General features: G+C 49.2%; 1 protein-coding gene across 2 annotated transcripts; it reads left to right on the top strand.

The window, feature by feature from the left end:
- Positions 1–710: 710 nt before the first annotated feature.
- Positions 711–8,962, top strand: CKAP4 (cytoskeleton associated protein 4). 2 transcript variants are annotated; one of them, XM_033004411.2, is made up of 2 exons: positions 711–1,171; positions 5,796–8,962. In XM_033004411.2, exons 1-2 carry the CDS (start codon positions 800–802, stop codon positions 7,125–7,127), a joined length of 1,704 nt encoding a protein of 567 aa, XP_032860302.2. In that variant the 5' UTR covers positions 711–799; the 3' UTR covers positions 7,128–8,962. The 2 variants fall into 2 exon arrangements, with proteins under 2 accessions (XP_032860302.2, XP_042648071.1); XM_042792137.1 differs by lacking the exon at positions 711–1,171 and adding an exon at positions 4,269–4,374.
- The last annotated feature ends 217 nt before the right edge of the window (positions 8,963–9,179 follow it).

Raw genomic sequence — 9,179 nt, 5'->3', positions numbered from 1 at the left:
GATGAATGCCACAGCAGGCTGGTGCCGGCGTGGCGAGGCGAAAGAGCATGCTTGGAGCGCAAAGGCTCCGCGGGGAATTTCGGTGTGGAGCTCCCGGCCTCTACTGAGCGCTCTCAGACAAAGCCATCCCTGCAACCGATGGGAGTTTGGGTCGGGCCAGAAGCTCTCCTGCCAGCCAAGGCAGGTGTGTGCCCAAGGGACCAGCCTCATGCCAAGTCCCTGCTCTAGAGGCACTAGAGACCGGGGACACACACACACACACACGACATGTTGTGTGTGGAGAAAACAACTTTTTCTCCACACCTTGCTCTCGGAGCTCGCTGCAAAATCAGAGTCAAGGCGGGAGCCCGCCGCGCTCTGCCACCACAACTACAGGCAAGACGGAGCAGCGGCAGCGGGAGGGAGCTGGGCCCGGGAACACCCGAGGGCTGCGCAGACGGAGGGGCCGCCGAGCCCCGCTCCGAGACCCCCGGCCAGGCTCCCGCGGGCAGGCGAGGCCCCGCTCGGGAGAGGGTCTGCCGCCCCGGGGCTTGGTTGGGTGGGAAAGGGGGGCTGCTCCGCCGCCCCGTTGCCTCCCGCGGGACGGGGACGGGCCCGTGTGCGTGGCGGCTCCCCCCCCGAGAGGGACCGGGGCCGTCCACGTGTGCGTGGCGGCTCGCCGGGGCGGGGCGGGGAGCGCGGCGCAGCCCGGGCCGGCGCCCCCGCCCTCCCTCCCTCCCTCCCTCTCTCCATCCCTCCCTCCCTGTTTCGCCCTCTCCCGCTGCTCCCCGTCCGCGCACGACCGTGGCGGCGTCCCGCCATGTCGGCCGCCAAGCACCGGGGCCCTAAGGGGGGCAGCCCGCCCGCCGCCGCCGCCGCCGCCGCCAACGAGAGGGGCGCGCAGCCCGGCGGCTCCGAGGAGGCGGCGGCGGCGGCGAAAAAGCCGTCAGCGGCGGCGCACGGCCGGGGCGGCAGGGCCGCCGCGGGGGGCGGGGGGGGCCGCTCCGGCGCTGGGCCCCGCCGCGGCTGGGCGCTGCTGCTGGGCGCCGCCGTGGTGCTGGGCGCCGCGCTGCCCGCCGGCTGGTACGTGCGGCAGCTGCGGGAGGAGGTCGGGCGGAGCGCCCGGGAGAGGGAGGCCTCCGGCCGGCAGCGGCAGGAGCTGGCCGCCACGCTGGACGCCGTGGTGCAGAAGGTAGCGCGGCGTCGGGCACGGGAGGCGTGGGGGGGGGGGTGTCGCGGGTGCCGCTGCCGGCGGCAGCGGGGCGGGCTGGTGAGCGTCGGGGCGCTCGGCGTTGCTCGGCGGGGTGGGGGGGGACAGCAGCCGCCCCCTCAGAACTGGGGGGTTGTGTGTGGGGCGGCGTTCCCCCCTTAAATAAGCAACCGCGCCGCTCTCCGGTAGCCCGACTTACGGGAAAGCAAACGTGTCCCGCCCCACCCCAAGATGCTTTCATGGCATTAGAGGGACAAAATCGAGGCTGGGCCGCGGTTTTCCCCCGCCGCCTGCAAACGTGGCCCGGGAGCAGCGAGCCGTCCCTGGCAGGCAGAGCGGGGCTGGGGCGGGACTCCGGCACAGCCCGCGGCGGCGGCGGCCGGCTGGCTGCCCGGCCCGCTCTTCCAGCGCTCCTTGGGCGCGAAGCCATTTTATGTAACGCAGCCAGCACGCTTGATGTGTTGGCAGAAGCGCAGACCTGCAGTTTCGAGAGCCTGCTGGCGGTAATTTTGTATCTCCGACGCTTGCAAATCGTTTGAAACCGAGCGTGGCGGATGGGCGGCCCTTCGCCGCGGCGTCGAGCAGGCAGGTGTGCGCGCCGGGGGAGGTGGTGTGGCGGCGCGGTTGGACGTGGCAGGACCCTGCCTCGACGTTTTGCTCTAGAAGACAAAATCTGTGCCAGTTTCACCCAACAGCAGAGGCAGCGCCAGAAGCGCCGCTCCTGCCCGCACCCTCCCTTCCACCATCCTGCTGCTGCCTCCAGCCCTGAGAGAGCAAGACTCGCCATCGTCCCTGGACTGTGGAAGAGCTGTGAAGTTGTTGGCAAAGGGTGTGGTTCAAACGAAGCAAGAGAAATGCACCTTTCTCTCATCGGTTTTTCACTCAGGCCTTATTAACCCCTGAGCTAGAGTTTCACAAATGGCAGTGTCCATCTGGATATGTCTTAGGGTGCCTAAAACGTTTAAAAAATGGTATATGTGAAGGCATCGTCAACATACAGTCAAGTTCCTGTCTAGGGAGTAGGTAAATTTGTTGGAAAGCAGTATGTAAAGTTATGACTGAGTCAGATCAAAGGAAAGGAAATTCTTGTCTCAGCTTGACTGCTTCCTGCGCGGCAAGCTGTGCAGATTCCCTGTGTTCCCTGCGAGCTTGGGCCCCGGCCGGCGGTGAGGGGACAGGGCGGTGGGACGGGCACGGGCAGAAATCCTCTCTCTGTTCTGTGGTGCCCCCAGAAGCGCGGCAGCCTGCAGGTGTGGGGCTTGTAGGGCCAGTCTTGGTGTTTCCCCTCCCTTTCAATAAGGAGGAAAACGAAAACTCACATGAGAGGGGGAAAAGCCGTGCAAAATTAAGGGCTACTCTGTTGTTTCTGAAGCAGATTTTAAATCCCGGGGTTATTGCTCACTGATGACTGGGCCCGTGATTTGAACTAGCAAGGGTTATTGTTTTTTCCTAGTTTTTAAGGCATTTTAACATACTTGTTTGTAGGAAGGAAGAAATTGCAATGGCAGAGCATGCTGGATGTAAGATTACAATACATGATTATAGAACCCAGACGTGTGCAGTATATAAGCCCTTCCAAGCAGCATAGGAATGTGTACAATTTGCTGCTCCCCATCTCCACGTCGTTGCAGAAAATAGTAGGTATATGTTACATATTCTAGGAGACAGGTATATAATAGAAGTTTATAAATAGCTGGTTTCAAAGAGAACTGAAACTATTTGCCTGTGTATATCAGATGTCTGATGTTAGATATAGTTACAGTAGTGCAAGGATTAAAGGTGGGGGGGAGAGATCACACAGAGTTTCGATGTAGCCCTTGAGCACTTCACTTGCTGTGATTTGGTGGTGTCTTTGCAGAAGAATGTACTTGAGGGAGAGGAGACCAGGCTGCGTTTCATTGCTTGGCAGACGTGCAGGGTCCTGCATTGTGCTTGCAGAGTGCCACCAGCGCAGGCTGCTGTGTGGAACTGGCTTTGCCGATCAGTCTTCTGCCGCAGAGAGCTCCTGTCAGGAATAAGCGTTATATAAACTCATCTGCTTTACAGATCAGGAGGAGGAGGAGAAAGGAAATGATGTGGAAGTTTAGTCTTCAATAGAGCACAGTTCTCAGAGAGGCCAAGGTCGTTTGGTGTTTAAACACAAGATAGTATGACCGGTTAGAGAAGACATAGTGGTTAGCTACATATACATTTTTATGTGCTATTTATGATGTTAAACCTTTCAGGGGCTGTGGCTTCAAGCCATACCAGCCGTGAACACCAAACAGGCAAACTTGCTTGTAGATGCACACACAAACCAACTGTGTAGTGAATATGAACTACTATTCTGAAGTTGTGAGTTTTAGCTGTCTTGTGCAGTGGGCTTGCTTTGGGCACTGGTGGCTCTTGGTTAGGAGAGATCAGATTAGAAGCTGGTCTCATTGGAAGACCCCAGTCCATTTTATTATGTCAGAGCTCTCTGATCTTCAAGTGGCTGGACCTTCTGCAAGTGTAGGAGAATAGCTTCACGTTACACCATGAGCACTGCCTGAATGCAGTGGAGGAGCAGGTCTAAAATTCTTCCACTGCAGAGGGGTGGGATCCATCTCTGTATAGCAGCAGAGACCTTCTGGCCCTCTGGAGAGTTCTCCTGGCCATTTCTGATGCCTCTCCTTAGACTAACCATTGAAGGTAGTTAATTGCAAATACGAATTTGATTTGGTTGGAATGTGTCAAAGAATAGAAATTCTGTCATAAGAGGGGGAGGGGAACTTTCTTGTGTCCTACTTTTAGATTTCCGAAATCCATTTGTAGTGATACAGAAAAAGCTCTCTATGTGGAAAAAAATCAGAATGAATGACAGCTAAGATGTAGTGAAAATGGGGTTGGTAAGTCTGGCTGGTGCCCTGCTGCAATATGTATGGCAGTATTACTTGCTTCCCCCTCCCCTTCCTTAGCTCATTTCTAGTTTCGTATGTGAGCACTAGAGAGTACAGGTATATAGGGAATGTTAAGTCATTACAGACCTTTTTACAGAAGGGGGAGGGGGGGGAAAGAAGTCATCTTTATGGGTATTCTTCAACCTGCAGGGATCCATTGGAGCAAGGGCGAGTCTCATGGCCAAACTCCACAATCCTTACACAGTGTATACTTCGGTGAAAACCAAGGAGGATTTAGGCCAGGGATTTTGTCTTACAGAAATACAGGTGAATAACTAAATTTCTTATTAGTAAGTCTGTTAGGTCTTTTGAAAATAACAGCTAGGTTCAGAGTCTGAGAACTGTTTGGGCCTCCTTCAGTTAAAAAGAAAAAAAAATGGAAGCTCTGTATATTTCCTTCTAAGAATATATAAAATATACTTCCTTCTATTTATAAAATAAAACCATCCCTCCAGCTGTGTATCTAATCAGTAAACATGGCAGCCCATGTGGCATGACTGATTAATATACCCCTCAGACATAGGGAGTAGCATGAGGAAGGGCAACATGCATTACTCAGCACTTGCCATCCTGCCAAAGCCTTGAGGTATATTCTATGTGATGGATTCCTGTTGCACCCAGTGGGAGTTATTACATTGCTTTACACAGTTTAAAAAAATACAACCCACACACGCACAAAAAGGTTTCTCCGCAGTCTCGAGACTGATACTCTGCTTGGCCCCAAAATTAAGTATTGTGTTCTTCCCTGGCCTGGATCTTACCTTTAAATGTGAGGGTAAATGAATGTGGCAGCCACTCACCCCTTGACCTTTTCCCTCTTGCTGCTACTAAAACCAACTGTAAAGGTAGTTTTTGTAACTGGGAAGCTTAATAGCATACTTGGGCCAGTGGTAGCAACTTTCTGTGTTAACCCGAGGTGGGTGCAAGTCAGTCCCCTAGGCAGCTGCTTGGCCTCTGTTCTCTGCCTCTGTGCATACATGTGCTCCTGGTCACTAGAGTATGGGGGTATATACATGTGAGGTACGAAGTATTTAGAACATTAAAGACCTTCTATGTTTTTTATCTTAAAAATAGTTAACAAGAAAAATCTCCATTGTCTCCATTGGTGTCTAGGAGAAGCAAAATGTCATGATTACTACTCCTATTCCCCAGACATTCTCAGTTCCCTTTTCCCCCTATTTTTTCCTGTTACTGTTTCTTGTCTGCTGTGAAACTTCTTTCACGTTCAGGAGTTGGCCTTGGGTATTACTGCTTGCTAAAGTCTAATCCCAGGTTTTCTGTATTCAGAAGCTGATGCCAGATGTTCTTTAGGGATTTTTTTTCCCCTTCCCTTTCCTCCCTTATGGACTTGTGGCCTGTAGAAGCAGGAATCCTATAGGGAAGGGATGGCTCAGAGGTCCAGAGGCAAGCTCTGGAGACTTGAGTTTGATTTTCACTGCCACGGATTTCCTGGATCATCTGTGGCAGGTCAGTGAGGTCAAGGATCCTCAGCAGATGTATGTATTTATAGAGCCACAGGGCTGTAGATGCTGGGCTTTTCGTGCCACCTGTATGCCATAGGGTCACCTCGGGTAGGGAACATGAAGGATTGCAAGGTGATCAAGGGCCATAAGGATCTTAGACACAAAGGGGAAGTATGGAGGTAAGGGTGAAATTGTAAGTATTAACCATGTGGATTTCTGTTTTAGGTGCGTTCCCTACAAACCACATTTGGAGAATTTGAATCCATGATGAAAATTGCTCAGCAGAAGCAGGAGGTTACTGAGAAGGCTGTTAAACAAGGGGAGAGTGAAATAAACCGGATCAGTGAAGTGCTTCAGAAGCTGCAAAATGAAATTTTGAAAGACTTGTCTGATGGCATCCACATGGTGAAGGATGCAAGGGAACGAGACTTCACATCTCTAGAAAACACAGTGGAAGAGAGACTAACAGAGCTAACCAAGTCTATAAATGATAACATTGCTGTATTCACTGAAGTCCAGCAAAGGAGCCAAGATGAAATCAACAATATGAAAGCCAAGGTTGATTCACTAGAAGAGGCAGATGTGTATAAACATGAAATTAAGGTGCTAAAAGATGCTTTTGATGAGATGCAAGCGTCCATGAAAACCAAAGACAAGGACATAGAGACCTTGAAGAGTACAATAGACTCCATGGAGTCTGATGTGTACACTGAAGTGAAAGAGCTAGTCAACCTCAAACAAGAACATGAGAAATTCAAAGAGGCTGCAGACACTGAACACCTTTCATTAAAAGCCTTACAAGAGAAAGTTCTGAGAGCTGAGGATTCTATTATGCAGCTCCCTAGTGACATTAAAAGACTCGATGAAGATTTACTGCAAGTTAAAGCTGACCTTAATAAATGGGAAGAGAATGAACTCTTCAGAAAGGCATTAGAAACTTTTGGGAAGAGCAGTGAAGGACTGGAGTCTCGATTGAGGCACATAGAAGACAGCCTGGAGTCTCTAAGTTCTGTTGCTGCTCAAAACAGTGAAAAGTTGCAATCTTTCCTTTCTAAGGAGGCAGAATATGAGAATAAGCTCAGTAACTTAGAACAAAGCATTGCTGCTCTTCAGGGAATCTCAGATATGGACATAACTTCGGTCACAGATGTTCTGAAAAATCTTGGTGAATCACAGACCTCACTGTACAATGATGTGGAAAACTTGAGGAGAAGCATCAGTGATTTGCCATCCTCCGGTGCTCTTCAGGATGTCCAGAAGCAAATTAGTACTTTGTTGGATCAAGGAAATCTTCAGACAGGTCAAGCACATTCTCAAGGCTATCTTGAAAAATTTTCTTCCGTGGAAGGCTCTGTAGATGAACTGAGATCTTCTGTCAGCCAGGTTGATTCCGATTTGAAAATGATAAGAACTGCAGTAGATAGTTTAGTCTCCTACTCAGTGAAAATTGAAAATAATGAGAACAACTTGGAGTCTGTGAAGAGCTCAATAGATGACCTGAGGAATGATCTGGAAAGGTTGTTTGTGAAAGTAGAAAAAATACATGAAAAAGTTTAGGCAGTGGTGCTCCTTGTGCAAATAATGGATTAAGGAGAATAGCTTTTGTACGCCCAGTTTTTTACTCTTTTTAAAAGCAATTTGATACCTCCAAAGAGAATAAGATTACTTTAATAATAGAGACAGTTCTGCTTATTTCCTTTATTTCTCTTTTGTGTAGTGTTGTGGGTTTGTTTTGTTTTGTTTTGTTTTGTTTTGGGGGGGGTGGTGGTGTTTTTGTTTTTTTGGGTTTTTTTTTTAAGAAAACGTGTTTAGTTGGGGGTTGAGTTTCTAAGGACTCATCTTCTCTGTAAAGTACCGCTGTAACTGTAGTGGTGTAACTAAGGCACTACAGCCTTGTTATCATGGGCACATATTTAATGGCACGAAGGTGTTTCACACTATGACACTATATATCCCACACAGAAGGGCTACAGCTGTTCTGGTGTGAAAAGCATAGTGCTGTACACACTGAGAATTTTACTGGTATGTTTTGGTTTAAGAAGCAAATGAACAAAACTACACCCCTATCTCAAACTCTTTAGACCAGTAAACTTCAGTGTGGACCAGGTTTGAGGCAAGTCATCTGTTTCTGCAGTCTGGGACTCAGCCATGTGGTCAGTTTACCAGGTGTCAGCTGAGCTGTAGTGTATTTCTGTGATCCTTAATCTGTACCAAGGAGCTAACAGGGGGTTAGCTGAACCACCTCCGCCCCCCGGCCCCGAAGGGAAGGTTTGATGTAAGTGGCGTTGCTTGGGGCTAAGACCTAAGAGAGGTGTTCTACCAGGTGGCTGGAGAGATTCACTCCTTGTGATCACAGACTTCTTTTGCAGCATCTTCAGCTGCTGGTGTAGAAGACCAGTGCTTGGAAGGGACATCTGAAAGATGGGATTAGTTTCTAGAAAGTACAGTAGTATTTTTGTCACGTTTTTTGGATTGTTTACATGATGAGGCTGTGTCTCTCCTGGAAAGGCCTAATTTGTCTGTGATACAGGATTTTCTCTAAAAACGATCATGAATTTGAATAAGGAAAGAGAAGGACTAAAATTGCACCTCTTGTGTTCCATGTATAGCAAGCATGTTAATGATAATAGTACACTCCAAAACACACAAGGGGGAAAATCACCATGAAATCAGCAGAATTGCTTCTATGGCATATACATTTCCAAGTTTTCACACAGCTGACAGTGACCTGAACTCTTGTTACATATTCAGCACTTCATGCCTGATTCTTGTCACTATTGTTGTCACCGGGTGCCTGCCTGGGACATTATTAGCAAAGGATCCTTCTAGGAACTGGCTGAGAGTGAGGGAAAAGTATTGTAATTCTCTAGATGTTGATTTGAAAACCACTTTCTTGTGGAGCTTTCTTGGTTTTCTGTCTTTTTGGAAAGGATTTCTAATGTCTCTCCTTTTCAAGTTTACTTTTGAACTTTATCTAAAGATTTGATAAAGGAGTCTGCACACGCGGATAGCTTGGAAATAGGTCTTGGGCATCATGCCCAGCTCAGCCTTCACTAGCCAGATCCATGGCTAAATTAGAAGAATTCCTAGAAATGGCACTTCCCAGAAGTGGGATGCTTGTGGGAACAGTGGAGCTGAAAAGGAGTTCTCCTAGGTGAATAAGATATACTGCACCATATCTAGTGTTGTTCCCACTGTAAACAGGAAAGCACTGCTGGCAAAGAAAGAGGGACCCACGGCACTAAGGTACCTGTTGTCACTGTTGGAACTGCACTGTTCTTTGTTGACTTCTCAAGTTCTTGAACAATGTTGTTTAGGTTACTGTGAAATGAACTGTATGGCTTATTTGCAGTATTTTTAATACATAATAAACATTTGGAATATTCTTTGCACCTTTTTTTGGTCGCTGCTTCCTTAATGTTTTTGTGTCCCAGGATGCTTCCAGTGGGGGTACAGGAGGGGGCTTAGGGGAAGAACCAGGTGTGACACAGCCCTGTACTTGTTCTCAGCTTTCACAGGGGAATGTGGAGGCAGTCCTATCCGTTGTGGTTAGAGGAACTCTTGAAAACAGGATTTGAGCCAGTTGAATGCAGTGGTGTGGACCAGAGC

This window comes from Tyto alba, unplaced genomic scaffold (assembly GCF_018691265.1).
Source record: "Tyto alba isolate M040663 unplaced genomic scaffold, T.alba_DEE_v4.0 Super-Scaffold_2, whole genome shotgun sequence".
Taxonomy (NCBI): Eukaryota; Metazoa; Chordata; class Aves; order Strigiformes; family Tytonidae; genus Tyto; species Tyto alba.
Note: the sequence above shows the minus strand (reverse complement) of the source record. Positions and strands in the feature narration are given on the sequence as shown.

Coding starts and splice junctions, on each gene's coding strand:
- CKAP4 (XM_033004411.2), top strand. CDS start 800: ATGTCGGCCGCCAAGCACCGGGGCCCTAAGGGGGGCAGCCCGCCCGCC. Junction 1,172..5,795: donor TGGACGCCGTGGTGCAGAAG/GTAGCGCGGCGT, acceptor TTTCTGTTTTAG/GTGCGTTCCCTACAAACCAC.